At 59.7% G+C, this 26,944-nt stretch overlaps 12 protein-coding genes across 23 annotated transcripts; all 12 read left to right on the forward strand.

Moving 5' to 3' along the window:
* ABB37_01981 (hypothetical protein) lies at nt 1-3,708 on the forward strand (the record flags this gene model as incomplete). 2 transcript variants are annotated; one of them, XM_015798699.1, is made up of 1 exon in its annotated part: nt 1-3,708. In XM_015798699.1, the coding sequence occupies exon 1, from the start codon at nt 544-546 to the stop codon at nt 3,706-3,708; it is 3,165 nt and encodes a 1,054-aa protein (XP_015662177.1). In that variant the 5' UTR covers nt 1-543. The 2 variants fall into 2 exon arrangements, with proteins under 2 accessions (XP_015662177.1, XP_015662178.1); XM_015798700.1 differs by having other exon boundaries at nt 42-3,708.
* Nucleotides 3,709-4,309: 601 nt separating this feature from the next.
* On the forward strand, nt 4,310-5,263 carry ABB37_01982 (hypothetical protein; the record flags this gene model as incomplete). Its single annotated transcript, XM_015798701.1, has 1 exon — nt 4,310-5,263. Exon 1 carries the CDS (start codon nt 4,334-4,336, stop codon nt 5,261-5,263), a length of 930 nt encoding a protein of 309 aa, XP_015662179.1. The 5' UTR covers nt 4,310-4,333.
* A 470-nt stretch (nt 5,264-5,733) lies between these two features.
* ABB37_01983 (putative mitochondrial hypothetical protein) lies at nt 5,734-6,838 on the forward strand (the record flags this gene model as incomplete). 3 transcript variants are annotated; one of them, XM_015798702.1, is made up of 1 exon in its annotated part: nt 5,734-6,838. In XM_015798702.1, exon 1 carries the CDS (start codon nt 5,849-5,851, stop codon nt 6,836-6,838), a length of 990 nt encoding a protein of 329 aa, XP_015662180.1. In that variant the 5' UTR covers nt 5,734-5,848. The 3 variants fall into 3 exon arrangements, with proteins under 3 accessions (XP_015662180.1, XP_015662181.1, XP_015662182.1); XM_015798703.1 differs by having other exon boundaries at nt 5,746-6,838; XM_015798704.1 differs by having other exon boundaries at nt 5,754-6,838.
* Nucleotides 6,839-7,197: 359 nt separating this feature from the next.
* Nucleotides 7,198-9,678, forward strand: ABB37_01984 (hypothetical protein; the record flags this gene model as incomplete). Of its 2 annotated transcripts, none has more annotated exons than XM_015798705.1 (1): nt 7,198-9,678. In XM_015798705.1, the coding sequence occupies exon 1, from the start codon at nt 7,426-7,428 to the stop codon at nt 9,676-9,678; it is 2,253 nt and encodes a 750-aa protein (XP_015662183.1). In that variant the 5' UTR covers nt 7,198-7,425. The 2 variants fall into 2 exon arrangements, with proteins under 2 accessions (XP_015662183.1, XP_015662184.1); XM_015798706.1 differs by having other exon boundaries at nt 7,227-9,678.
* Nucleotides 9,679-10,060: 382 nt separating this feature from the next.
* ABB37_01985 (hypothetical protein) lies at nt 10,061-11,614 on the forward strand (the record flags this gene model as incomplete). 2 transcript variants are annotated; one of them, XM_015798707.1, is made up of 1 exon in its annotated part: nt 10,061-11,614. In XM_015798707.1, exon 1 carries the CDS (start codon nt 10,130-10,132, stop codon nt 11,612-11,614), a length of 1,485 nt encoding a protein of 494 aa, XP_015662185.1. In that variant the 5' UTR covers nt 10,061-10,129. The 2 variants fall into 2 exon arrangements, with proteins under 2 accessions (XP_015662185.1, XP_015662186.1); XM_015798708.1 differs by having other exon boundaries at nt 10,066-11,614.
* A 469-nt stretch (nt 11,615-12,083) lies between these two features.
* ABB37_01986 (hypothetical protein) lies at nt 12,084-15,244 on the forward strand (the record flags this gene model as incomplete). The annotated part of the gene is made up of 1 exon (XM_015798709.1): nt 12,084-15,244. Exon 1 carries the CDS (start codon nt 12,125-12,127, stop codon nt 15,242-15,244), a length of 3,120 nt encoding a protein of 1,039 aa, XP_015662187.1. The 5' UTR covers nt 12,084-12,124.
* Nucleotides 15,245-15,833: 589 nt separating this feature from the next.
* ABB37_01987 (putative nuclear transport factor 2 protein(NFT2)) lies at nt 15,834-16,317 on the forward strand (the record flags this gene model as incomplete). Of its 2 annotated transcripts, none has more annotated exons than XM_015798710.1 (1): nt 15,834-16,317. In XM_015798710.1, the coding sequence occupies exon 1, from the start codon at nt 15,910-15,912 to the stop codon at nt 16,315-16,317; it is 408 nt and encodes a 135-aa protein (XP_015662188.1). In that variant the 5' UTR covers nt 15,834-15,909. The 2 variants fall into 2 exon arrangements, with proteins under 2 accessions (XP_015662188.1, XP_015662189.1); XM_015798711.1 differs by having other exon boundaries at nt 15,836-16,317.
* Nucleotides 16,318-17,034: 717 nt separating this feature from the next.
* ABB37_01988 (putative mitochondrial protein kinase) lies at nt 17,035-18,636 on the forward strand (the record flags this gene model as incomplete). 2 transcript variants are annotated; one of them, XM_015798712.1, is made up of 1 exon in its annotated part: nt 17,035-18,636. In XM_015798712.1, exon 1 carries the CDS (start codon nt 17,338-17,340, stop codon nt 18,634-18,636), a length of 1,299 nt encoding a protein of 432 aa, XP_015662190.1. In that variant the 5' UTR covers nt 17,035-17,337. The 2 variants fall into 2 exon arrangements, with proteins under 2 accessions (XP_015662190.1, XP_015662191.1); XM_015798713.1 differs by having other exon boundaries at nt 17,126-18,636.
* Nucleotides 18,637-19,822: 1,186 nt separating this feature from the next.
* Nucleotides 19,823-20,385, forward strand: ABB37_01989 (hypothetical protein; the record flags this gene model as incomplete). The annotated part of the gene is made up of 1 exon (XM_015798714.1): nt 19,823-20,385. Exon 1 carries the CDS (start codon nt 19,957-19,959, stop codon nt 20,383-20,385), a length of 429 nt encoding a protein of 142 aa, XP_015662192.1. The 5' UTR covers nt 19,823-19,956.
* A 663-nt stretch (nt 20,386-21,048) lies between these two features.
* Nucleotides 21,049-22,116, forward strand: ABB37_01990 (hypothetical protein; the record flags this gene model as incomplete). 4 transcript variants are annotated; one of them, XM_015798715.1, is made up of 1 exon in its annotated part: nt 21,049-22,116. In XM_015798715.1, the coding sequence occupies exon 1, from the start codon at nt 21,190-21,192 to the stop codon at nt 22,114-22,116; it is 927 nt and encodes a 308-aa protein (XP_015662193.1). In that variant the 5' UTR covers nt 21,049-21,189. The 4 variants fall into 4 exon arrangements, with proteins under 4 accessions (XP_015662193.1, XP_015662194.1, XP_015662195.1 ...); XM_015798716.1 differs by having other exon boundaries at nt 21,088-22,116; XM_015798717.1 differs by having other exon boundaries at nt 21,091-22,116.
* A 1,040-nt stretch (nt 22,117-23,156) lies between these two features.
* Nucleotides 23,157-24,530, forward strand: ABB37_01991 (hypothetical protein; the record flags this gene model as incomplete). Its single annotated transcript, XM_015798719.1, has 1 exon — nt 23,157-24,530. The coding sequence occupies exon 1, from the start codon at nt 23,343-23,345 to the stop codon at nt 24,528-24,530; it is 1,188 nt and encodes a 395-aa protein (XP_015662197.1). The 5' UTR covers nt 23,157-23,342.
* A 455-nt stretch (nt 24,531-24,985) lies between these two features.
* On the forward strand, nt 24,986-26,771 carry ABB37_01992 (hypothetical protein; the record flags this gene model as incomplete). Of its 2 annotated transcripts, none has more annotated exons than XM_015798720.1 (1): nt 24,986-26,771. In XM_015798720.1, the coding sequence occupies exon 1, from the start codon at nt 25,035-25,037 to the stop codon at nt 26,769-26,771; it is 1,737 nt and encodes a 578-aa protein (XP_015662198.1). In that variant the 5' UTR covers nt 24,986-25,034. The 2 variants fall into 2 exon arrangements, with proteins under 2 accessions (XP_015662198.1, XP_015662199.1); XM_015798721.1 differs by having other exon boundaries at nt 25,017-26,771.
* Between the last annotated feature and the right edge of the window lie 173 nt (nt 26,772-26,944).

The following is a 26,944-nucleotide window of genomic DNA, read 5'->3' on the forward strand; positions in this document are numbered from 1 at the left end:
AGCCGGTGTACATCACCGCTGTTTCTCTTTGTGTGCTAAACAGTTGTCTTCTCTCTCGCGCGCCGAGTTTTGTCTCGCACCACCCCACCCCGGCGTCTCCACTCCTCCTTCTTCCCCCTCTCCGTACAGGTGAGCAGCTCTTCTGTCCTTTCACTATTCCTTTCACTCTTATTATTCATTCGATTGCGTTGCTAATATCATCTTCACCTCGTACTCTCTCTCTCTCTTTCCCTCCTTCAAAAGAAAAATCGGCGTGGGGCCTTCAGAGGCAAAAATAAGAAAAATACCGCTGATTTGTTTTTGCTGCTTTGATTATTCGGCCCTCTCTTTTTCCATCAAGCGTGCTGTCTCTCTGTGTCCGTGTGTCCGTGTGCGGGTTGTGGTTGCTGCCGGCCGTGGGCTTTTGGGGCTTCGCCGCAGCGAGATTCCTTTGCCTCTGCTGCGCGTACGCGTTGCTCTTCACGCGTACTTCAACAGCTTCAGCGAAGCACTTGGCACCGACTTTCTCACTTACAAGTTTCTCTCTCCGGGAGGGGAATCGCCATGTCCGACGTCACCGCGCAAATCCAGCTCAGTCCCCTGCGCGAGGTGCCCCTGTCGCCCGTGGAGCGAGAGGAGACGTCCGCTGAGCCGTCCTTTTCGTGTCACTGCGTCGTCGAAGACATGCGCGGCTGGCCCGCCGCTGCCCCCTTCTCCCTCTCCGTTAGTCCGGAGCGCACGACGATACCGCAGTCGCCCTCGCAGGACGTCCACCCGGGCAGCTGCACGAACCCCTCACCTCACGGACTCTCTTCGCCGGATCAGGCGGATGTTGTGAACGGCACCGACACCGCCGCTACCTCCGCCGGTGCTGCTGGCATTAACGGGGCTGCATCGGACGCGCTGGCAGCCGCCGCCGCCACGCATCAAGGCTCTGGTAGTGCTTCGTACAGCCGCAACGGTGACACCGTCGCACTGGCCAGCTCCGTCAGCGGCTCACACGTGACGCAAGACGGGATGGTGGTGCCGCCTATTCAAGGAATTCCCCAGTCGAAGGGCACGGCGACGTCCGCACCGGCGCCGCACGCGAAGGTGAACTGGAAAGACAGAAAGGTGCCGCCGCGGACGAAACTAGCGGTCAAGGGCGCCTTCTCGAACATGACCACCGTGGACGTGCTACGGCAGGTGCGGCCTTTGCAGACGAAGACGAGACAGGTAGAGGCGGCGGGCTGGTCCAAGCTGGGCTACGATGAGCTCGAGGAAGAAGAGGAAGCACCCCATGCGTACGCAGCACCGCCATCGCCGCAGCAAGAAGAAAGGGGAGCGAAGCGCGATGACAGCGACGGTGCGGATGACGATCGGGATGACTGGGATCGAAGAGTGGAGGCAGAGGAGGCGGCAACGCGCGTGCATACCGAAGCACCACCTCGACATCAGCGTGTGTCACCCGAGGGCGTCGGAGCGGGAGGCAGCAGTGTTTCTCGTACTCCTCCACAGGACTCAGCTATGAAGCGGCCGAACGACCGCGTACCGCTGGTACACACGCCTCGCAACACCGCGTCGGTGCAAGCGGCGTGTCCAAGTCCCTCTGCCGCTTTGCCCGGCGGTGTGGTGCATGAAGTTGAACCCTACGCCACCCGCACAGCCGCGTCCGCCCAGCGCTCGCCGACGGTCCTCCGCTCGCCACCGTCGCACCTCCTCTCGTCGTACAGGGACGTCTACTCCACCTACGGGGTAGCAGCTCCTGATCACTACAGCGGCGGCAGCCGCCGTGTCGCTGCTGCGCCGCCCGCCGCAGTGGTGACCACCGCTATTCATGAGAAGCCAACGCACGACAACGCTGACGCGACGCACCCGGTTGGGTTTGCGCTCTGTGCCGCCATTGGGCAGCAGCGCCGTGCAGCGGCGGAGCGGGCTTACCTGGAGCGTGCCGCCGAGGCAGCTGGGGAGCCTCATCCTCTGGCGAACAAAAACCGCCCTACCAGCGCCGGCGATGTGCGCGGGGCGAGGCGGCCGCGGAAGATGTCGCTGCTGCCGCCGCCCCGCGGGTACGAAGCCTTCGCGCAGAAGGGCCACGCCCGCCGGACCGCGGCGGAGCAGGAGGAGGAGCAGCGCCAGAGGGACGAGGTGAGGAACTGCACCTACGTTCCTCGCATCAATCAACGTCGCTCCCCTTCTGCGGTAAATACCGGCACGGCGTCGCGAAAGGCCTCGCAGACGTCCACAAATGTGTTCGACGGAGGCAAAGCGGCGGCGACATCGCCATCGCCGCAGAGCAGCGCACCGGGTGACAGCTCAGAGTCAAACGCTTCTGTGTTTGAGCGGCTAGTGAAGGAGGCGGCGCAGCGAGATGCACGGCTGCGTCAGCTCGAGCTGAAGTATACACCGTCCTTTGTGCCACAGCGCATCACCGCCGCCGCGGCGCCTGTGGTGGAAGAGGGGTCAGCGGCAGCTCCGCCTGCGCCACCGCACGGCCACAGCCGTAACGTATTTGAGGAATTGTATGCCCTTTCCAAGAAACGAACCCCCTCGCCTTCTCCGGCGAAGACGGCGGATGTGGAACGGAAAGGCCATTCCGCGAGGGCAGCGTCCGCGCACCCCGGATGTGCTGAGACCGCGCGAACGCATCCAAAGGAGGGCGAAGCAAGCAGCGAAGCGGTCGACGCAGGAGCCACAGCCGACGGCGCTGCCGTCCACGTGAAAAAATCGGAGGCGGAGATCGCGCAGTACATCGCCGGCATGCTGAGCCGCGAGGCAGAGCGGCGCACCCGCTGGACAAAGCATCAGCTCGCGTTGAAGGCGGAGGACGAAAGGGCGTCTTTGCGCCACCCCGCGTTGAATCCCAAGACGGGGGAGCTGGCGGAGCGGGCCCGTGCTCGGCACCGCGCGCGGGAAGAACAGCAGAAGCTCCAAGAGGCGGAGAAAGTGAAGCGACATGAAGCGAAAAAGGTGGCTATCGGTCGTCCGGCGCAACGCCGGCAGCGGGAGGAGAGAAGTCGCCACCCACAGAAGCCCCAACAGCCGCACCAGACGTCAGCCGCGACCAAAGGCACCACCACAAGCGCTGAAGTGTCCAACGTGGCTACTGAACCAGCGCGGGCGGTGGCCGCGGCATCCCCCAGCACGCCTGCGCGTCGCTCGCTCGGGGCCGAGTTCTACGAACACCAGCAGAGGACGGAGGAGCGTAAATGCCGCCACCTGGAGCAGCTACGCCTGCAAAAGGCGGAAGAAGAGTTTAAAGAGTGCACCTTTCGTCCGCGCATCAACAACGTGTCGGAGAAGATTGCCCAGCGTGTGCTCGTGGAGTCGTTCGACGTCGCGGAAGACGATGCAGCGCGACGCCGCGACTTCCCCCAGTTCACCACCCCGCCAGATGCACCGATGCTGCGCCAGGGAAGCCTACCCCGCTCCGTCGATCTCGCCTGCCACGACGGCCGCAGCCTGCTGCACGAGCTGCGCGGAGAGACACCCCCGCAGGACCCCATCGTGCGCGCGCCGAGTTGTGCGGCGGATAGCGAGGAGGGAGAGTTTGCATTGCGAGTTCAGCGGATTCCACTGGAGGCGGCGCGTGCGGGTCCGTCAGCGGACGACATCACGCCGCAGCGCTCACCGGAGCCGCTGTCGGCGCAGCTGCGTAATTTGGAGGAGATGCTGCGCGAGTGGAAGGAGCTGGAGCGGGAGTGTTCGCCGATGCTGCGGCGACCTTCCCAGACAGGTGTAGCGGACTAAGCCACACCGCTCCTTCCGATTCCACGATACGACAGCCAGGCTCTCCTTTATTTTTATATATTTTGGGACATCGGCGCCTTCGCTGAGGCGACCTATTCCTCGTAGCGAGCGATGCATGAAGTATTGTTTTGTTCTTTCCACGTGTCATCGTTGTGATCGCGGCGGATGCGGTCGATGAGAAAGTTTTTATTGGCGTTTCGACGCGTCTTCGTGTGCATCTCTCTGTCGCGCTGATTTCCCCGTCAACGCAAATTAATGCTGTGTATTCGTTCGATGGTGCTCTCCACGTGCATGTGCGTGTGTCGACATAGCGATGGTAAGACCCTACGAGCTGCGCCAACTACACCCTCGTGCAGAACTCCACATACCCACGAAGGCCGCACGTTCCGCCGTTGCGTTACCTCACAGCACGTCTGCGGAGGTTCGTTGGTTGAATTAGTGGCCCCACCTGGTGGTGGTGCCGTGACCATTTTCCCAGTTTTGTTTATGCGATGCCTTTCTCTCCAGAGCCCTTTGTTGGAGTCTTCGTCACACGCCCCTCTCCCTCTTCCCGGTCTGCCGCTTTTCTGAATTTCCATTCTACGTCGATTTCCGCGGCACCAGCGCACACCACGTTTACGTGACAATGAAGTCGTTTTCCTGTTGTCTCTATGCCGGTTTCTGCGCCGCCGTGACGCTCGCCGCCGTCTGCGCCGTGGCGGAGAGCCGCAGCTGTGCGCTGCTCGCCTCGCCACCTTCCTACACCTTCATCGGCGGGGGTTTCCACATGCAGCTGGCCATCGAGTACCCCGTTGCGGCCCACGATGCCACCTTCACCTTCGCATTGCCGAAGTCGTTCTTCATCGATGCGGCGGAGGCGGAGCAGCTCTACCGGATGGAGACCGTTTCGGACGCTGCCGATCGTCGTGGCACGGCTGCCGTCCCTGTGAAGGACATCACCAGCACCTACACGCCTCTGCAGATGACATCGCAGTTCCTCTTCGATATCGAAGCTCCCGTGTTTAAGGTTCCCTACGCCACCAACGACGTCACGCTGTCTTTCAAGCAGCTGCCCGAGACGACGGCGCTGGACACGTATTTGGGAGCACGAAATGCCGGAGCAGGCGCAGATGCCACGGCGTCCGCGGCGGCGGTGGCACGTCTCGTCATTCCGATCCACTCTCGCTACGACACCCTCGATACAACAACGCCGTTTTCGCTGAAGAACTTCCTGCTGGGCGAGGGGGCCTACGTGCACCGGTGTTTACCAAAGATAGAGCTGACTGGCACGTCTGATGCTCGTTGCGGAGGCAAGCCGTTTTCCTCCGGCGTGTCGGAGTCCTCCTTGCGTGATCATGTGCTGTATCAAACCTGTCTGGAGTTGCCCGTGGGGTTGCTGAGTGACCTACCGTATGTGTACCACGCGCTGATGGGGCTGCTCGTTAGCGGGTGCGGTGATCGTCATTCTAGCCATTCGCTAGGTGTCAGGAGTGGGGGGGGGGGGGAACCAGCAGACGCCGTCTCCCACCACCGCAATGTCGCATTATGTGTTGTCGTTGTTCTCCTGCCTCTCTAAAACCGGCGCCGACGTTTTTTTTTTTGAGGATTATTTGTTGTGGGTTGATCCTCTCGGTGCGAGCGTACTCCGCGGGTGTTCGTTATCCTTCGTTGTCTTTGGTGTTAACAGAGGTGTGCGTGTGTTGTGTGCAGTCGATGACCAACAACATCAGCGCAACAATCAGCATGGGGGACGAGAGCGAACTCCTCCGCAGACCTTTTTGTTTTGTTTTTTAGGTTTTCCGATGAACTGTGGCGAGTACCTGTCGGTTTGTCTTTGCGCTTGTAGGCGCCCCGATAGCTGTTGGACGCCACCGGCCTTATAAGAGACCGTTGCCTCCGCCGCTCATGTCTTTTCCACTCGTGATGCGTGCGTGCGAGCGAAAGGCTGTTGGGGTCACTCCCTCCCCCCATTTTATTTGTGTTTTGATCCACGTTTCCCCCTCCTGCGTGTCTTGCATACTATGAACGGTGTCGTGCTTCGTATTTAGCGCCTGGGCGAGTCATCAAGCGTAGCGTCTCCGGCATTGGCTAACCGTCGAACTAAACACCCATTCAACCTATAGGGAAAGGAATTACCTCTACCCCCTTGAAAACCATTCGCATGTCATCATCTTCATTGACCGTTTATCAAGAGGTCGCGCTGCCCACCGCACCGGCGCTTCTCTACAACAACATCGTGGTGCACCGCGACGGCGACTACGTGTCCTACGCGTCGCCCACCGCGGTGGTGTCTGTGCAGACCGCCACCGGTGCGCCGTGCTTCCCTCCGCTGGAGCTGCCCGCCGGCACCTACGCACAGTTTCTTGCCGGCGTGACGGACCCCGCTATCGAAAACATCACCCTTGTGGCGGCCTTGTCGAATCGTACTGCCATCGTCGTCGTGAACGGGCAGCAGACGCACTCGGTGGACACGAGTGGGGTGACAGAGACATACACCTGCGCCGCGATGACGCGTGTAGCAGACACGGAGGCGATCCTTCTTGTCCTTGGTGGGTCGGAGGGCTCCATCGACACAGTTCGATGCACCCCGCAGGGCCGTCCCATCTCTACGACACCGCCATCGGTGCCCGTGCAGGCACACGAGCACTGCAGCATCACCGCTCTTGACGTGAACATCTCCACGGCAGACTCTTCGAAGGCGGCGGAGATGGTGTCGGGGGACAGCGCAGGTCATGTAGTGCTGTGGCGGGCTTGGAATCCAACCCTCACCGTATCGCCACCGGAGACGACGGATGCCGTCACGGCCGTGAAGTGGTTGCCGCAAAACGGCCGCGTCGCGGTGGCGTACGGTGGCGGGCAGATCAAGATTGTGGAGCGAGAGAGCGGAGCAGCCGCGGTCGTGATCCAGGCGCACTCGCGATGGATCAACGCGATGGCGTACAACGCAGCGAGGCAGCTTCTTGTGTCTGCCGCGGAGGACGGCCACATTTTCGTGTGGGACGCGAACGCCACCGACCCCGATCGTGTGTGCGTAGCGCGCGGCAACGTTTCGCATGAGCTGCTGACCGGCGTGGCGATGATCGGTACGCACGGCGTGGTGGCCCTGCTGTCCTACGATGTGCGACGGCTGCGGCTCATGTCCTCTGGCTGAGTGAAGGTGTGGTGTTTAGATTTATTTTTGCGACCATAGATTCATTGATCATCAAAAGTATATCAGGCGTGCCCAACAAGCTGGGCAGCTTTTCCCCGAACGAAGCAAGCCACAGCGTGGTGCCTGCGAGGTTTCTCTCTCTCTCGCTCTCTGTGTATGTGTGTGTGTGTGTGTGTGTGTGTGTTTGTGTTTCCGTCGTGGTGCAAAGCAGACGATGCTGAATGCAAGGGACATGTACGCGTTTTGTGTTCTCCTTTGCTGGATGGCGTTTCCACGCGTCCTCCCCCTCCTCCCCCGCGTGACCTCCACGACTGCATCGCTGCCTTCTCCTTCTCCTCTTCCTCGCTGTGACACATCCCAGCAACTGCAACTGCACCGCCTTGACAGAAGAACGAAACAAGGCGATAGCACCGACGACAGCGGGCCGCATCTTATGACTGAGAGGTGCAGGCAAGACGTTGTCGCACGTGTACCTTGGCGTAGAAATCCATAAAGAGACGAGAAAAGCATCCGTGTCTGCGGCGCAGTACAGCACTCTCTACAGCTTAGGCGCCTGTGTCTCTTCCCACGTCAGCACTGCCACACACATGGACACACAAATGGATCCTTCTCAGCGGCGATTTACCGACTCTCTCAGCAACCTCGATGATGCAGAGACGGTCGAACTTCTCTCTCAAGACAGCGGCTCCACCGTGTCATCGACACCACCGTTACGCGATAGCTGCTCAGAGGACGCGGCGTGGCGCTTGAATGCGCCAGAGGAGCAGCTGCGACGACGCGCAGAGCACCATCTCACATCGGTGCCGGAGCTGCGACGTGCACAGGACTGGAATGAGCTGATCAACCCTGCAGAGTCAAAGAACGGCTTCACGGCTGTTTCTGCTACGTCTGCGCCTGCATGGGCCGATGCACATCCGAATGCTGCCGTGATCTTCCTTCGCTGGCACGCGTACCCTTCCTCGCTGCTGGCGGATAAAGCGAGTTGGGCATCACCGTGGGTGCCCTACACCGCCTCTCTCCCGGCACTGTGCTCTTCGAGTGCGGGCGGCGTCGCGGACACGCACACGGCCATTACGGCAACACCGAGCAGCGGCGGTCTGGACAGCGGCGTGCACGCACAGCAGACGCACCCGATGGGCACTGTGCAGTTGCGCATCGGCCGGTCTGCACTAACAGACTGTGCCACGGAGAGTGATAGATTGGGCAGCGAAGAGCGTGCGGTGGTGCGAGAGGCGGCAGCGTCCATCTCCCGCGTCCACTGCGCGGTGCATTTGAATTTCACGCGGGCGAATCGATCGACTACTCTGCCGGCGGGCGACAACGCGGAGCGCCGCCGCTGCTGCCCCACGTCTCCCCGGTGCCAGTCATTCGACGTCTGTGCGGTCTCACCAGCTACCTCTCTCAATGGAGTGCCGCTGCATCCGCACCATCGATATCACCTGCACACAGAGGACGCGTCTTGCTGCCCGGACGGCGTCGTGACCTTGAAGCTGGGGCCGCTGTGCTCCGTGGATGTGGCGTTGAGAGGCCCATCGACTTCCAAGCACGGTTCTCCTGCACAGGAGCGGGCTTTGGGAAGCCTCGCACTGCACCGTCCGCCACCGCGGCAGCCGCCACCTGCCACACGAGACCGCCCCACCGCCGCGCTGACCCGTAGCTCCACCACTTCTCTCATGACTGGAGAAAGCACCGTCGTACTCGCCACGCTGTCAGACCTTTCGGAGCCGGTAGCGCTGAGCGACGGAGAGGGCGAAGAGGTCAGCGACCGACAGCCACTCCTGCAGAGCCCATCGGAAGAGACCGTTGCAGCACAGGCGCTCCTTGACGACGCGCACAACGATCGTGTCCCGCCTCTCTCAAAGCGGCGTAAATCGGCGAAGCCCAGCGCGAAACCGGCATCCGCGATACCGGCGAATGCACGGCGATCTCGTCTGGAGGTCCTCACAGACGAAGACGATGACGACGACAGTGACGCCGCAGTCTCTGCTGTGCCAGCGCCGAGTGAGTTCGTGCTCTTTACCACGGGTCTACGCCTCTCCGATGAGGAAGAGCGTGAATTAAAGGTCCTTGGCGCGCTGGTGAACCCGCACCTGCGCTTTGCACGCCACGCCCAGCTGCTCGTTGCACGGACGCCGCTGGCGCGGAGTGTGAAGCTGCTGACGGTGCTGCCATTTGTCCACACAGTGGTGCAACAGAGCTGGCTGGACACGGTGCTCCACACCCACTCGCTGGCCATCCCACTGGACGGCTTTCGCTACAGCGAGCGCAAGTTGCCTGGCAGCATCGAAAGCGAGAACAACTTCGATCTGCGCGAAACACTCGCAAAGGAGCCGCAAGACCGCCAGAAGCTGCTGTCTGGTCAGCGTTTCTGGGTGCACAAGGCGGCGACGCCGCAAGACCCGCCGCTCAACGACTTGAAAACCGTTCTGGCGGCGTCGGGTGGGGTGGCGACGCGACGTGTGAGCGATGCGAATGTGCTGATAATGCCGCAGCAGCGACCGGCGTTGAAGTGTTGGAAGTCTCTTCTGGAGGAAGTGGGCGGGGCCGCGGCGTTGGCGCAGAGACGGCAATCCGGACTGCTTCTGGTGGCACCAGACGACGTCTTCAGATGCGTGCTGCAGCAGCGTCCTCTCACCCGCTCCACCGTCGTCATCCCACGTACACAGCTGTCTGGACTACGCGCCGACAACGACACGAGTAGGGGGCGTGCGAGCAGCAGCAACGCCAGTAGTAAGAAGAGCTGCGGTGGCCGTCGCTCTTCGCAGGGCACGCGTAAAACACAGCGGAGCTCCACGTCGCAGCGCTCGCCTCGTGCGGGTACGCGGCGGCGGAGCTCGTAAGTGCGTACACAAGGAAAGAAAATACGGTGGAGATTTGCGGCGTTTGAAATACGTGTGTGTGTGTGTGGGGGGGGGGGGAGGGGAGCTTCGCAACACTTCAGGTTACTCCTCTTTCTTCTCACCCGCGGTGGAGCGTCAAGCTTGTGTTTTCACATCCAGGTTCCGCACACGTCCGTCACACCACACACGACGAAAGTCATACGCGTACACCACAGCCGTGGAACGGAGACGCTGGGGTGCTTGCTGATGCTGCGATGGAACGACGTGAGCGATGTGCGGCCTCCGCATCGCTCTTGTGTCCTTCCTCCAAAGCGTTCTCATTGGTGTTTTTGCTGCTCGCCCACTCTCCTCCTGTACTCTCCTTCTATTCCCTTTGTCCTCGAGAACAGATTGCGTGTTTTTTTGTTTGCTGACGTGTCGAGATAACTCGTGTGCCGCCACCACGCACACGATGCTGCTCGCACGACGGGCAGTTGCACCTCCTGCGTGGAATGCAGTCGCCTTGGTAACGACGCGGAGGACGGCCCACGCGTCCTACTCCTCATCCTCCTTACCAGCGCCCGCCCCATTTGCAGCTGCTCCTCCGCCGTCGCCTCTCATCGCTACATCGCCTAACTCCGGCGTCCTGACTCCACCACTCCTGCACTTCAACCTCAAATCCCTGCCACCGCAGCTGCAACGCGAGTTTGACGTGGAGGCCAACCAACGTGCCCTGCGCCACCTACGCCGCAACGCACCTCCCGGCGACACCAGCAGCAACAGCAGCGCGGCCTCCGCCGCTTCCTCGGAGGTGCACGTGAGCGCCGCCACTGTCCACAAAGTGATGTGGAGATGCGCGGGGTGCAACGCTCGGTGGTCAGCTCGCCCCTCGGACCGCGTGAATCCTCAAACCGCCGACGCCCACCGCTGTCCGAGGTGCTATGGAGATGCCGTACGCCCACCGTCTGCGTCGAGCTCAACGCATCTCTCTTCACGTCAGCAGCCAACGGATGCCACACCTGTGTGTCCGTCTAGCCTGTTGTGTGAGGCGCACCCGCCACTCGCGGCGCAGTGGGATGCGCAACGCAATCAGCTCTTGCAGAACAACGTGCTGCAAGGTGTGACAGAAGTCCATACGTCCGCTTCTACACGAGTCTGGTGGAGATGTCCGCTGTGCCGTACACCCTGGCTAGAGTCCGTCGCGAGCCGCGTCACGCGCTACGAGCTCGCTCTGCAATCTTTAAGAACGTCTGCATCGGCGACGCTGGCAGCGCTGGTGTGCCCTGCCTGCGAGCGTCGTGGGGTGTCGCGTGGGGCTGCATCGGTTTCTTCTGGTCCTGCTGCTGCCTCGACCGGCCCACGTCGTTTCCTGCGTGATGATCGCCTGTTGTTGTCGGAGGCCCTCCTGCGGCCCTCGCAGGACCCCGCCGAGATTTCGTTGACGAGCGAAGCGATGCTGCAGTGGCGCTGTCGCACGTGCCAGTTTGAGTACGGCGCCACGGTCGCCAACCGCTTTCTGCGCCACGAGCGCTGCCCGCAGTGCACGGGAAAGGAGAAGTCGATGATGAACCTGTTGGTGATCCAGCGGCCAGACGTGGTGGCAGAGGTGAGCCGGCACGTCTCCCGCACACGGCTGCGCCACCTTACGGTGCACGATGACACGGAGCTGCCGTTCGTGTGCCGGACGTGCTTTTCTCCGTATCGCATGACGGCACGGGCCCGGTGCGCCGTGCCCCGCGGTGTGCCGGCGTGTTCGAAGTGCTTCCTCACCGGCACGCAGGTGCTGGCGGAGGCGCACCAACAGATGCGGCAGAAGGGGGCGCAGCACCTCACTGCTCGCGCGCGTCGTCGCGTGCAGCAGAAGACCCTGCAGCTGAGTCGCAGCAACCGCAGCGCGGATCGTCTGGCGGCAACGGCGAACGAGCTGCGGCATCGCGATGGGGCGCTGAAAGACTGAGGCGTTGCAACGCAAATATATTGCTCAGCGTATGAGGGCCACGAGCGTGTTCTCTGACGATAAACTAGGCGTTGTGCACTCCCCCTCTTCTATCTCTCTCTCTGTGCTGTCCCGTGAAGATCGTCCTCTGAGGGGTGGTGATTATTATTGTTTGTTTCGCTTCTGCGCTGCACCGATGAAGTACTGCAGTGAGGCCTTAATTCTTTTTGTTTCCTATGATGAGGGGCGTATACGGTGGTGTCCCCTTGACAAGGAGTATCATTCGTGATGCGCATTATGGGCCTGCCTGTATGCCGTGGCAGTCGCCTCTATCGAGTGAAGCGCTTCGACCCTCTGGGGTGTGTATGCTGATGTGCTGCCACTTTGTGGCAGTGGCTGGTGTGTCGTCTCATCCTCTCCACATCTTCGCTATTGCTGCGTGACACTGCTATCTTTCCTCTTTTGCTCTTCCTCGCTGCTCCCACCGCGAAGTCTTCACGTTGCACCTCAACGGAAAGCAGCACGGTACGCATGGACACCGACGTCGCCTCCTCGGTGGTGGTGCCGCGCTGCGTGGACCTCGCGCTCTTCTTTTGCGGCACCGCGCTGCACAACCTGCGCGGCGAACTCCCGCCCACCGATCCGGCGACAGTGCAGCTGCATCGGTGGTACCTGCACAAAGTCTGTTTTCTTCACGCGTTGCCAAATGATGACGACGCGGGTGCGCCGCCCGACGCGGCGGAGGGGGAGGAGGAGGCCCCCGATAGTCCGCGCAAGGAGCAGATGCCCTTCTTTGTTCCACCGCGACCTTCTGCCCCTAACGCATCCGGCGCCGGGTCACGAGAGGTCAACTTCACCAGCGCATTTAACCGACTTCACCACTCGCTGGCCGCAGCGGCGTCTTCATGCGAGGAAAGCCACGCCACAACGGAAAAGACCGCCGCGGCTGCGTCAGCGAACATCAGCGGACGTGTCCACGCGCGGTCTTCGTCAGAGCCTTCCGATGCGTCCTCTGCACTTGCCAACGACAACGGGTGGGATGCGCAGCGACGTCACGGCGCGGGTTTTCGCATTTTAGAGGAGTTTATCAACGTCGCATATGAGAAGGGCGGCTCCGCCTTGGCACGGTGCGTGGCGGAGGCCCTCGTCTACATCGTGACGGAGCACAACGAGCTCCCTGGTACGCCGGCGGCTGCGGCGGAGCGGGCTGCGATCGCGGCTGCGTCTCCCTCGTCCCTTTCCCCAGTACGCGTCGCCACCTTAGCGAAACTCTTCCAAGAAGATCTTTTCGATGATGAACTGAGCATGGAGGCCGGCAACGCCACGCGCAGCTTCCACATCTGGGTCAACTACGAGTGGGCGAGCGCCTCCTTTCTTCGGCAGACCCGTTTAGCGACCGTCGCGACGCGTTGGCTGCGCGAGCTGTGTCGCTACCGTGATCGGACGCAGCAGACCGCAGCCTGTGCCGATTGGTGTAGCCAGCAGGACTCCACGTTAGACACGGCCGCTCTTTCGCGGCTGCCCACCAACTTGAAGGCGATGCACGCCGCATTGGAGGGCGTCTTCGAAGGCCACGCCAACACTCACAAACTGCTGATGGAGGTGGCGCTGATGCAGCGGGCGCCGCATCTGGCCGACAACGCCGTGGCGAAGCTTCTCTTCTTGCAGGGGCCCTCAATCGCCGCTCGCATGTCCCGTGGGGAGCTGGCGAACCGCGGCACCCAGCCGATTCTGACGAGCATCACAAGCGGCATGCTGCTCTACGCTCAGTATTACTTGTCGTTTGGATCGCTTGCCGTGGCCCGGCAGTGCGTGCGAGTGGCGCTGCAGGTGGCGCAGGAGGTACACTCGAATTCTATTTTGGCCTTGGCGCATTACACCGCCCACGTCGTCGCGGTGCACCAGGGCAGACCGACGGACGCGGCGAACAGCATCTCCATCGCGCTGCAACTCAGCCTGGAGAGCGTCGCGGCGGACGGCAGCGCGACGGGGGGGTTTAGTCCAGGTCTAGACGGGAGCGCGGCTGCAGCAGGGGCGGTGAACCCAGACGGGCAGATGGCCAGCGTTGCCTTCGCAGGGGCGGCGGAGTTGCTTCTCTTCTTCCCTGGAGCAGTCAGCGCCGCGCTGCGCTCGCTGCTCTCCACTGGGCGGTTGGGCGGTGCCGCTTTCAGCGAGGAGGACGGCGTCGGTGGCACTGCGCTGTCCGGCGCACAAGGTTCCGTGGAGGACGCTGGCCGGAACCACAGCGGTGGAGTGGCTGTGTCGGTGCAGACCGTGGCGCAGTCGATCCGCCATGCCGTTCTGCGTGCGGAGGCAGCGCTGCTCCATACCCCGCCGGTGGAGGGTCGGTGGGTGGACGTGGTGGCCGCGTTACATCGCGAGACGCTGTTGCTGATCGGCGCCCTCTACGGTGTTGTGTCAACGCCCACTGTCGTGGATGCGACTTCTTTAAGAAGCTTATTAGAGCAGGTGAGGAAGGAGGCTGCCTTGACCTCTCCCTTGTTCGTGACCCAAGGCAGCCGCAGCCTTTTCTGGGAGGTGCTGCGTCACGCGGGGCACCACGCGTTGAGTCTGCAGGAGCACCTCCTCGTCACCGAGACCCCCACCCGCCTCACGGGGTCGGCTCACGCCCTGCAGTGCCTACGCACCGCCCTCGACGCCGTTCGCCTTCACTACGGCGGGGCATCGGTGGAGGCGGCCACGCACAACGTGTTCTTCTCCTGCGTCGTGCGTTACTGTGCGGCGTGCCGGCTGCAGGACGGCGGCTATGTCTCGGCCGCGCACGCTCTCTTCACGGCTGTGACGAAGCGTTTGGGCCACGCGGCGGGTGCGGAGGGGCGCAATGCGGACCCCGGCAGCACACTGCATTCGACGCTGTCGGATGTGGATGCCTCGAGTGGAGCGACGCCGCAGTGCTGGCCGCCGGACAATCTGCTCTTGTACGCCCTGGCGCAGCGCCGACGTGCGGAGACGGCCGCCTTTCTCGGTCTCGTGTCGATCCCCGGCGAAGCCCGGCAGGCTCTGCTCGCCGTCAGCTCGCGATACGCCTTCAGCTTCGGCGTTCTCACGGCACACCTGATGGAGGCGCAGGCACACCAGCACAACGGCCGGTGCAACGCCGCCTTGGCCGCCGCCCGTCGAGCGGAGCGGTCTGCCCTGCGCATTGGATTCCCAAGCTTAGTGGAAGCGGCCTGTGCACTGCAGGTAACGGCGCACTCGAGCAGCGGGGACTGGCGAGCTGCGCAGCTGGTCCTTCTGCGCCTGCAGCCACACCACGGTGGGCATCGCGTCTTCGTGCTTCTGTATAAGTTCGCGGTGCATCTGGAGCTGCTGCTGGCGGAGAAGTGCGTCTCCGCGCACGACGTGGAGGCGTTGATTCGGAGCTGGTTGGGGTTGATGCGAAGGGAGGGGCTGCTGGCGCCGTCCAGCACCGCAATTGCCGAGGATGCCGGGCTCAGTCTGCCGGAGCGGGTGTGTGTCCTCAGCACCTTGGCGCGAGCCCACCGTCTATTCGGCAGCAACGCCGCGGAGCTGCACTCGGAGACAGTGGCGTGTCTGCGGGAGCTTCAGCAGCGGCAGGGCCTCCCGGTGCCGGACCTCTACGTCCACGGAGATTGCGAAGAGGTTTGCCAGCACAGCATTTCCTCTTAACGTCCTCTTCTCAAGAAGAATGGTTACGAGCCACAATGGGATAGCTGTCGTTGGTGTGGTCAACGCATGCGGTGCGTTAGCATCGATCCACGCCTACGCACCTTCACGAGCGTGTTGTTTGGGAAGTGAGGTGAGGAATTGCATGCGGCCGTATTTCACTTAGTGTTTTTCTTTCTTCACTGCGATCTATAGAGAGATGCCTCAGCCTTTCTTTTATATTTAGACACAAAAAAACGATCCCTTCTGTTCTTGACGCCCGTGGGGTTATCACATAGCACGGCGTATCACGTGCCGGACTCCGCTGCATCCTTTCACTACTCGAACCCGCGCTCCGTGAGGACGAAGGCAGAATGCGCAGACGAGATGATCCAACTGGCCGAAAGGTTTGTTTGGTGCTTCGCGGCTCTGTTCGTATGGAAACGAGGAGCATTTTCTTTTTTCCCCTCGAATGTGCTGCCGTACGCACTGACGTTGCTGGCGTATGGATCAGCCGATGCATCCTTCTCCTCCGCTTGTCTTTGGTACTTGAAACCCTCTCCCTCTCCTCCCTCTTCGTTCGGCGGTATCCCACCCGCGCATACACACACACACAGAGCCAAGTATCCTTCCTTCATTCGCCCAAGCGACCCCGCCACCGCCTCCTCTCCCTTTTCGCTTCCACCACGATGGAGCAAGGCGCATTCAACGACGTGGCGAAGAAGGGACTAGAGTTCCGTAACCGCTACTACAAGATGCTGGACGACCCGCAGGAGCGGTCCAACGTGGCCTCCCTCTACGCGCCCGACGTGCCGATGGTGTGCGAGTGGAACGGGCACCCTCTCTCCACCGTCGATGACGTCCGCACCTACCTCGCCTCCCTCCCCAAGACGAGCCACCAGATTGACATGGTCGACGCCCAGCCGCTGCCGGACAACGAGGGCGGCGACTCCTTTCTGCTGACGGTGCACGGCACGGTTATCTACAGCGATGAGCACCGCCGCGAGTTCTACCAGCGCATGGTGATCCGCCGCTTCGACCAGCGGTACTATATTCTCAACGACTACTACCGGTGGCTCAGCGAGCGCGCGCAGTAAGGCGTGTAGCCGGACTTTGAAAGGAAAGGAGAATAACTGGGGGAATACTCCGTACATCCCCAGAGGCATCACCGCGAGGAGGCCTGAGATGCATGTCCTTTCTGTTTACGGCTTTATGAAACGAGCAAGGGGAGTACATGCACAACGACAAGAGAGCTGCAGCGGTAGCGCGGCTACACCAATTCTACTACTAATAAAAAAGTCAGTGCATAATGGCGCGTGGTGTTTTCGATTAATTAACTTGTAATCCGTTTGTTGTGAGCTGGTGTAGTTGAGAGGTATGGGGACGAGCCACGACGCCGTGGCCTCGACTGTTTTGCTGTTCGTTTCTATGTTTCCGCGCTTTGTTGTGTAAGTGCGCTTCCTTCCATATAGAGCAGACCAATGGAAAGGAGCAACTATAATTTCGGTGTATTGCGAACCCTCCCCGAAAATGGAACCGTGGTCGTCTGTGTCGACCTCAGGACGCTTGCCTCACTGGCGTCTTTCCGGAGTTGGAAAGGGGAAGCGCGTAGTCCTAGGAATGCAATGCGTTAGCGCGCCTTCTTCATCGCGAACGACCCCTTCTCTTCATCGTTTACTCGCGGCGTTTTTCGAACCAGGACTGTCCTTTTTCTCTCTCGCCTGAATATGCTGTTGTCTGTATGTTTCCGCTTGACCTGACGTGCTTCACCCGCTTTCTAGAGTCGTTGTATGCTGCTTCCCCGCTCTCCCCTCAGCCACCTCTTTCTTCTCTCTTCCTGCCATCTTCGTTCGTCGGGGCCCACCTCTCCCTTCTTCCAAAATTTCTAAACGAACTTCGAACGGCAGTTCGGTTTTCAGGTGGCATCCGCAGGAACACCCACATCCGAGATTCGGTTATAAAGCCAAAAGTACCTCCGTCTCATACGCAGCGGAAACACAAGGGTTTTCCTCCGTTGACTAACGCCTCCCTTCACAACAACTCCCCCCTCCCTCCAGTGTTTACACCTCTGCCGTTTGTTTGTGCAGCTTCGACAGCGCAACGAGGAAGCGGTCACGATGCCGAGCCTGAACAACGCCCGTCGAGGCGAGACGTCCGACGACTACGCCCGACACAAGGCAGACGCGACGAAGGCCTTCCTTGAAAACCACTATCAAAACATGCTGGCGAATAACCGCAACGGCCGCGTCGCCGTTGGGCCGCGACAGAAGGAGCCGACGTTTGCTGACTTCCATCTCTTCAAGTGCATCGGCCGTGGCGCATTTGGTGAGGTGTTCGTGTGCAAGTACCGCAACGACGCCACGGAGGCCCTCTACGCGCTGAAGCGGATGCGCAAGGCGGACATGATCATGAAAAAGCAGGTCGTCCACGTCCGCTCGGAGAAGGACGTCCTGGCGGAGGCGGCCGCGACGAACCCGTGGGTGGTCCACCTCTACCGCAGCTTTCAAGATGCGCTGTACCTGTACATGGTGATGGAGTACATGCCGGGCGGGGACATGATCTCGTGGCTCTGCGACAAGGGTATCTTTGACCTGGAGAGCACGCGCTTCTACATTGCGGAACTGTGCGCCGCCGTGGCCAGCGTGCATAACATGGGCTTCGTGCACCGCGACATCAAGCCGGACAACATCCTCTTTGGCGAAAACGGCCACATTAAGCTGAGCGACTTCGGCCTGTCGAAGCGCTTCGTTGAAAAGCGGGGAAACTTGCTGGACTACAACGATCAGCCGTCCACGAGTGGGAGCACGCCGGCAGTCCAAAAGGACGAGACGACGGCCTACGCGTCTCGGCCCGACGACACGGCCGGTGCGGCGCAGGGCGTGGAGGACCGCGTGGGCGGCATCGCTCACGGTCGCGGTCGGGAGATGTTTCAGTCCATCGTGGGCAGCCCGGGCTACATCGCGCCGGAGATCCTCCTCCGCAAGCCGTACGGCGTCGGCTGCGACTGGTGGTCCGTTGGCGTCATCATGTACGAGATGCTCTACGGCATTCCGCCCTTCTACTCTCAGAACCCCAACTCCACCTGCCACAAGATCAAAAACTGGCGGGAGTACCTCAACTTCCCACCCAACGACAAAATACCTGCGGACGCGGTGGACTTCATGAAGCGGCTCATTTGTGAGCCGGAAGAGCGCATGGAGTACGACGCGATCCTCCACCACGAGTTCCTGGCCCCGATGGACATGGACAACCTGCGCACGCTGAGGGCGCCGTACATCCCGGACTTGTCGAACCGCCTCGACACGCGCTACTTCCCCGAGATTCGAGAGCTGAGCGCACCGCTGCAGCAGAGCGAAGAGACAGCGAGTGCGGGAGGTGGACCCGCGCGGTGTGATGTTTGCCGACTTCCGATTTAACTACAGCGGTCGGGAAAATGACTCGAAAAGTACATGAACGCGCATCTCCATCGTCTATTGTTTTTCTTCTCCCCGTGAATCCTTGCTTATTGGTGTTCTTCCGTTTCGATGAGGTTTTCGTTTTGCGTGGTGTGTATGTGTAGAGCTGACGGACGAAGCACGACGCGCTCCTTTATTGGATCCCATCTCTTCTCTCTTGCCGTGAGTGTGTGGGTGTTGAAGCAGTACGACGTGTTTATTATTAATATTTCTTCTCCTCTTTTCTTTACTTTGCAGCAGTATTGTGTGGCTGATGCCTGAGCCTATTGGCGCTGCCCCAATGGAGATGCTTCTTAATATCTACGGACGTTTCTCTCCAGCTTCTTGTCCTTCTCCAGCATTAAATGCCCTGCAGCGTTACGCTCCTCCATCTCTTTTACTTCTGCCCTGCGGTCTGCTGTGCTTCCTGTATAAACCGAATAACTCTCGATGCGTCTTTCTCGGTTATTCACAAAGAGAAAAAGGATCGAGATTTTTCTTTCTTCTCTCTCTCTCTCTCTCTCTATTTCTGTTTGTGTAGTTGCATCGTCTCACCGTCTTTTTTTTGTTTCTGTTTGTAGCTTCCGTCGAATCTGCCTCGCTGCTGAGCTGCACTTCCATGCGGGTGCACATGGTGTCCACTTGTGGTCGATCTGTTTTTGTAGTTTGTAGATGGCGGTGTAGCTCGATGACGGACTCTGCTTGGTGTACGTCAACTTACCCGCTTCCGCCGTTGTTGGTTTTTGTGTTTTTCTCCTGTTGCTATTCATACGGTTTTCAAAAGGCATCTCTGTTGCTGAACAGCAATTCAATTCCCTCGCCTATTATCTCTCTCTCTCTCTCGCGCGCGCGCAGTAGGTGAGCATGCGGGAATCCGCGCGGAGTGGCCTCAACGTCTTGCCGCCTCCAGACGCGTTTACATGGGCACAACAAACATGTGATGGAGGAGCGCCTCAAGTTCATGTCAGCCCATCAACGAAAGGAGAGGTGCCGTGGATCGTTGGTTTGCCTGGCAGTCTTTCAAGTGAGCCTGTTTGCGTCTTTTCCCGCTCTTCCCTCGATGGCCCATCTCGCTCAGCTTTCTACGGAGCGTTTCGGCTCTTTATTTCGCCTCTTCACCTTCTTTTTGTACGGTGGGCGCCTCTGGCGTTGTGCATTCGTCGTCTCAAGATACGACTGCCGGAGCACTCTTATCAGTATTCTTCTTCTTTAGCACTTCTCACGTCTGACAGCTTTCACTGCTGTTCTCGCAGGTTCTCTCCTCCACATCTGTGCTCCTCTCCCTCTTTTGCGTTCTCTCCAATGCAAGCGCTTCGACTTCTTGTCCTCTGTGCCCTGGCGCTGGTGATGGCGTTGGTGGCTACTCAACCCATCGTCGCCCACAAGGAAGCCTCTCGCGTCGTGGAGCTGAACAGCGACAACTTCGAGGAGTACGTGCACGGTCCCATGAAGCACACCTTTGTGCTGTACTGCGTGACGTGGACTCGTCAGTGCCAAACCATGCGAACCTTGTGGGACCGCCTCTCCATTAGTCAGTCGTCAAAGGAGTTGCGAGACGTCTTCACGGCGGGCTACGTGGACGGTGACAAGTATCCTGACATTATTGAGAAGATGAACGTGCAGGGCTTCCCCACCTCGATCTTCTACACCCCCATCTACCCAGACGGTGTGGAGTACGATGGGTCTTCCGAGTCCTACTTGATCGACAGTTTCGTCTTCCAGTTCTCGTAGCGATGTTTATAGCGGAGCCCCGTGCACGTTCTGTGAGTTCTCTTCTGAGTGAAGGAGGCACTTTGCTGAGTGCCCATCAATGTGAATATGTAAGGCCTCTGTTTCCTTTCTGTGTGGCATCTGTTGGGTTTCTCTTCTCTCGCTGTGCGCTCGTTACGGCTGCGGGTGCGGTGCGAGTCGCCGCAATCGGTTATTATTATTGAGTTCGTTTTATGAGAGGACAATCCACGCCTGTTTTGAGTTCCACTGTTCTATCGCATGGCGGCCCTTTTCTATGCGCCGCGTCTCACTCGACTCGTTTGGTGCCGTCTCCGCATTTGCAGCGGCTCCAGCGAAATTACTGCGGTGCCGCCAACAAGAGCGAAGAAGAAGAATGGAAAGCGTGTTGTGGACGTTCAGTGGAACACGCGGGACGCCGCAGCGCTGGAGAGTTATTGCGCTCGTGTGGCGAGTTGTCTGCCTCCGCCGTCTCTCTCTCTCTGCACTTCTTGCTCTGGACATTTCCTTTCCATTATCGGATGTGGATCTTTCGTTGACTTGACCGCGAATCCCTCGTGCGGTTGCTCGTCTTCTGCCTGATAAAGCTGTGTTGCGCTTCTTCGACAACGGAGACAACAAGGAGACACTCCTCTTCTCCTTTTCTCTTCCCCTTTTGCGACTTTGAGCCTCTTGTGCTCCTTGCGATTTGTGCCTCCGCCGCCTAGTAGATTTGCCTGCACCGTCTCGCTCCAGTGCCCCGGCGCTTCATTCGCAGTCGCTTACCTCACCGCCAAACTGTACGTACGTAGGAAATCAATCGGCCCAATGGCCTCGTACTCGCACGACGACAGCGCGGACCGATATATAACGGTCATGAGTTCCGTCACCGGCAAGCCCAAGCGGCGCCGTGTGGTGAACTGTGCAGCACCGGAGGAAGACGCCGAGGTGAAAACCTACTACGCCAACGACGCCAAGATGAACAACCCTCTTCGCTACACCACCTGCATGAGCCACCACATCATGGCCCGCATTGAGGATGACGTCAAGCGCGCAAAGATGCGCCAGGAAAATCCGGAGTCTGTCATCCCTAGCAAGGGCTACGACTATGACGTGGAGGCCTCACGCGCCGTGGAGGAGTACCGCGCTACCCAGCAGCTCCCCCGCGGCGCCAACGTGGTGGTCGCCACGCTCTACGCCCCGATCCACGCCGTTGTGCATCTCCCCGCCATTTCACCCCGGTCCAACCGCTCGCGCCGCAGCAGCAACAGCCGGCAGCCCAGCCACGGCCCAAGCACGGCGAACTCGCCGACCGATCAGAGCCGACGCGTCGAGCAGCCTTCGAGCGCGCGTCGACCGGCGCCGACTTCTCGAGCTTCATCAAAGGCACTGCAGTATCCCAGCGCGTACCGCTCCCGCTCCGCACCACGGTACAACTACCACGGTAGTCACGCTGGCGGCGCATCGAACAGTTCGAGCCCGCTGCCGCCCCGACCAGCCGGCGGTCGTCTGCAGCCGCTAGAGTACGCAGCGCTGGGACCCACCAGCGGCTCACCATACGGTGACTTCCGTGATGACGGCCGAGTTCTGCAACCCGCTAATGATCGTCGCTCGTCAAATGCGAGCAGGAACCTTTTCTTACAGCTGTCGAGTTTTGAAAGCGAGGAGGCGGATACGGCCGTCGATGAGGAGCGCCAGCGGCGACTGCGCTTGGCGGACGAACTCGCTCAAGAAATGGACGCCGAAGAGATGTAACTAAATGGTGAGTTATGAATATATTTTTGTCTGCGTCTTGTGCGTTTGCTGTCGTTTCTGAGTTGTAGGAGACTCCCTTTCTTATATATATATTTATATGTGCAGCTACATGTGAAGATGTGGCATTCTGCCAAACCAGTGGGCATCGTCAGCTGACGATGCTTTCGTTTCTCTTCTCTTTTCCTTTTGTAGTTCTGTGATCACTACCACTCGATGTGCCACCTCTCTTCACTCTCTGCTCCTTCTCACGCATGTAGGTATTTCTTGTATTAAGGTTGTTTTCTTGTTCTTTTCTCTCCTTATCCGCCGTTGGAGAATTGTTTCTCCGTCCCATGTCCAGCAAGCGGCAATGCTGATCTTGTGTGCAAAACATATATATATATATATATATATGTGCGCCGTGGTGAAGTCGACGAACGGACCCTTCGCTGCTATAACTCGTGCTATTGGGCTTTCCAGTCGCTCGCACCCGAGCATCAACGTGCGAATTTCTCTTTCCTTCTTTGTGCTCTCAGTACGTCACAATTCTTTGCGTGTCTCTCGGACGTCTAGTAGATTCCTTGTTTCTTCCGTTTTTCCTCATTCGCTTACATTTGCCCTGGGCGATGAGGTTTTTGTTTGGAGTTGATGAACACGCAACGTCGTGTTAATCCGGAACGGTAAATGAAGGTTATGATTGCTGGTAGGGCCCTCCGTCGTTCGGCGTTCGATGTGCATAGTAGAAGGGATCCACGAGCGCGTGGACTGCGCAGGGTTGCGCTGCAAATGGTGGGCATGGCGAAGCGGAGCGCAACGAGCGCTATCATCGACGGCGCAGCCAAAAGAAAGTGGCAGCCGGCCCGTTCTTCTCTACGACTCGTGTGTCTACGCACTTCCCAACTCTCGTTGCGGAAGAGTGGTCCTTCAGCCCAGCACGGCTGTCAGCGACAACGCAGCCGGCGGTGAGGCCTGAGAGTGCGTTCTTGGCTGTTTCTAACGATGTCGACTCCCTTTTTGGTTTCTCGCTCTCCGCATTTTCTCCCTTTGGCTTTCTCGTCGTCAGAGGCATACGCATAAGCGCTAGTGTGTATCGAGTAGCAACACTCTACGTGTGTATTCACACGGCTCTCGTAACGCACGGTCGTCGAATAAGGAGCGTATCCTTTCCTGCACTATCCCCGTTCATCATACAGTTATCTTCATAGATTGCATACACCTAAAGACATACATCCACCTCACTCAAGTCAATGTTTGCAAACATATACGACGAGGAGGACTCCACCACGCAGCGCTTTGCAGCTCCGGTGAAGGAAGGAGCAGACGCGGACCGTCCAGCTGGCCCGCGCATCCTCGTGCCGGACAGCGACAGCGATGACAGTCTGGGCCTCGTCCCGCTACGCAGCCAGACACCCACCACGGCCGCCGCTCCTGTGCCACGTGCGTTCTCAAAGCGAGCCTCCGCGTGCGCAGCGGAGTTGCTCCGGCAGCATCAGAAAGCGGCCTCTGCAGTGCAGAGAGACAACTGCATGCAGCAGCTGCGACGCCTCGGTGGCGCCTACCGACCTCTCGGCCAGGGCCTCGCCCCCACTGTTTGGGTGCGCTACGCTGACTTGAACGCGCGTGTGATCCAGGAAACGGAGACGTACTTTAATGGCAGACTGAGCGACCGGAGCGCCACACCGCACGTTAGCCGTCGCAACGGCTCGCTTTCCGCCTCAACGAAGCCGACAGTGCATGTCAGTAACGGTGCAGCAGCGCACGAACTGCCTTGTGGGGTTCGCAGTCCGCTCCCTTTTGCGGTGCCGAAGCCTACGAGGACGGAGGTTTTTACTCTATCCCGGGGAGAGCAGTTCGCTCTCTCACTGCTTTCGATGGAAGATGGGAATGACATCGAGGCGACACGGCAGCCGATGCCCACCTACCTTCTTCGCAAAGACGCAAACGGAGAGCTGCAGCGCGTGAGCATCGCTAGTACGGCGCCGAGTTGCAGTTTGGGGAATACCTTCGGTGCGTCCGTCGCACCACCGTACGCAACAACACCGCTGCGTCACTGCTGGGCGTACGATGACGTGGAGGACGGCCTCAGCTCCGCCCAAACGTCGCCCTCAGCCGCCCACAGTACGGGGAGTCCTGCTGCCCTGTCGGGCTCGCGGAAGAGGAATCGCGACGCAGAGTACGCAACATCGTTGAAGCGCGTACGGGTCGCCTCGTCCGCAGCGGCATGTCGTCTCTCTTTCAACGCCAGCCGCAGCGATTCACGCTCCCGGTCGAATGAAAGGAATGATGTGGAGGAGGACGCGTCAGTGCGAAGCTTCAGCGTGGATTCTTCAAGCTTTTCGGCTCCCAAGTCGCTGTCCGCGACCGTGATAGAGCGGCAGAATCATAGAGTGCAGTGGAGCCTGCTTCGCCAGCAATCACTGTTTAGCCCGTTTTAGCTGCGAAGCGAGTCGAGCAGGTTTGAAGAGACTCACCTCGTTGTTTCCCCCCTCTCCCAGGTTTTTTTGTTTCTGTGTATTGCCCTGTGCTTCATCATCTTCCCCCCCCCTCCCCCCCAAAAAGCCAAACCAATGGCCGTATACTTCACTGCTACGCTCCTCCTTTGGAATTCATGTGTGAACTTTTCTTCCCGAAGAGTTCTCGTGCGAGTATTCCGGGCAATACGTTGTGAATTGCTGGAGGCTTTACTGCAGAAATTGTTTGTTGGATGCAGCGAATCAAGCTGCCACATCGGGCAGCGATTACTCAAGGGCCAGTTCGTGTCCCTTTAAAGAAAATCGATTTCCCCAACTCGTTGCCGCCGTCTCAATCTTCGTGCTGCCGCTGCTCTTCTCTCTTTTCTCTTCGCTGACGAACTTTCGCATTCTTTTTCTTTTGCTCGTTTGCTGAAACAAGCCGATCCGTCGCCACACACGCATACACTTAGTTAAATACATGCACTGATGTCATCCGCCTCCGTTTCGTATGAAGCGCCGCTTCTCACGTACTCGCTGCTGCTGCCTTCTTTAAGCGCAGATGCCAGCGCACCAGTCAACCAATCGGAGCAGGCTGGCGCAGGTCGACTGTACTTTTTAGCCGCTGAAGCACAGGAGCCGTACGACGCACCACAGCTGGCTCTACCTCGCGTCGTTGGTGCTATCCGGAATGTCATCGCACGGACCGAGGGACGAGAATGCGCGCTGCACCGCATGCGTCTTGTGCCATCGGCCTCCAGGGAGGTAGCGGAAGGTCAAACCGTCTTGTACGCAGAGCGAGCGCATCTGGCGTCCGCCACCGAGCCTTCCGCGGAGCGCAATGAAGGCGGGGCGATTCTGACGTCGTGTCAGCAGGTGTACGAAGCACCAATGCTGCCCCATCAGTGCTTCAAGGCGGCCACCACGGCACCGTTATGCATTTTCCAGGACCTGTGCGGACGCAACGTGGCCGACGGCGCCTTCTGGCTGTTTTTGCGCGAGATGCTGCAACACGGCACGCAGGAGCGCACACGCGACGCCGCGGTAACCAGCGTGCGAGGTCGCGTGCTCTCCGCCTACGAGGGCGTTGATAGCGAGGCATTTTGCGTGGATGTTTTTGCCGCCGCTGACGCTGATAAACCGTCCGGCGAAAGGCCCGGCAGGATCAGGACGGTGGACAGCAGCGCCGCCGTTGACGACGTCATCTTGCGTCTCCAGAACACGTTACGGCAGGTCGAGGAGTGCCACGGCAGTTCACTTCTCGTAGTGGAGGTGACGTGGGGGATGCGTCGGCCACTTCTACCTCAGTCGCCTCCACGTTCGGCACCATCCTCTCTTCAGAAAACGGATCAAAAGACGTGCATCGTGTGGCTGCGCAATGCACCGGATGGCGATAGCAAAGACGGCGTGTACGCGGAGGCGGCGCTGGAGATGCTGCTGGATGAACTCACCCTAGCTGCGGCCGGCACACGGTCTCCGCAGGAAGCAACAGCTGTGCTAGAGGAGCCTGGCGTGAAGTGGTTCTTCGACTCGTGTTGCCTCACGCGGGAACTGGGTGGTCTTCTACGTACTCATTTTCTAGAGTTGTGCAAGGGGGAGCAGCCGCTGTTTCATTGGTTGGTGTGTGCCCCACCGTCGTTTACGAGCCATCTTGGCAGCTCCGTCACCCGACACACATTTGCCGCTTCCGCAGACGGCGCGGTCGCGGACTTCTGGTGCGTAATGGAGGAGCTCGAGCACTGGCGGGAGGTCGTGGCGGCGGCAGCAGCGTCGTCGAGCAACGCCGCGCCCCTCGTGCCCACCTACGAGCCGGCCACGCGGAAATCGTCCGATCGGACGCGTGCGTTGTTGAGCTTCAGCGCCTCTCTTCGCGAAAACGCTCGTGTGGCGCGTGAACGGCGTACCATTCGCCAGAGCGGGCATCAGGTCCTGTCTGCCTCGCTCAACGGGTCGGTTCTGTGGCGTCAGCGGTGCAAGTTGAACGTACCGAAGCTGTACGGGTTTGGGGAGAGCGTGCGGCTGCGGGGGAGCCCCGGTGCGCCGTCGCTGGAGTCGTCCCTCATGTGCTCTGGGGTGTACCGCCATACCACCCGCAGCCCCAGCAATTTCATTAGCGGCACCTCGCTGCTGGACGCGGAGGAGGCGATGGGGCACACCGCACGCCTCGCCGCACGCCCTGTAAAGCGGATCCCCCAGTCCACATCCAAAACGCCTAGCGGGGACTAGAGCGAAAGACAGCCGTGGAAATTACTGTCGATGTAGATTTCTTGCTTCTATCTTGTTTATAAACATATAAGTTGTGTGCACTACATGGTCAATTGCACGTTGCGTGTCGTCACCGTGTCGAGTGCTGCTGAGTGGATCAACGCAATCATCGCACTCCAGCAAGTTTGGTAAAG

This window comes from Leptomonas pyrrhocoris, assembly GCF_001293395.1.
Source record: "Leptomonas pyrrhocoris isolate H10 chromosome Unknown, whole genome shotgun sequence".
NCBI lineage: Eukaryota > Euglenozoa > Kinetoplastea > Trypanosomatida > Trypanosomatidae > Leptomonas > Leptomonas pyrrhocoris.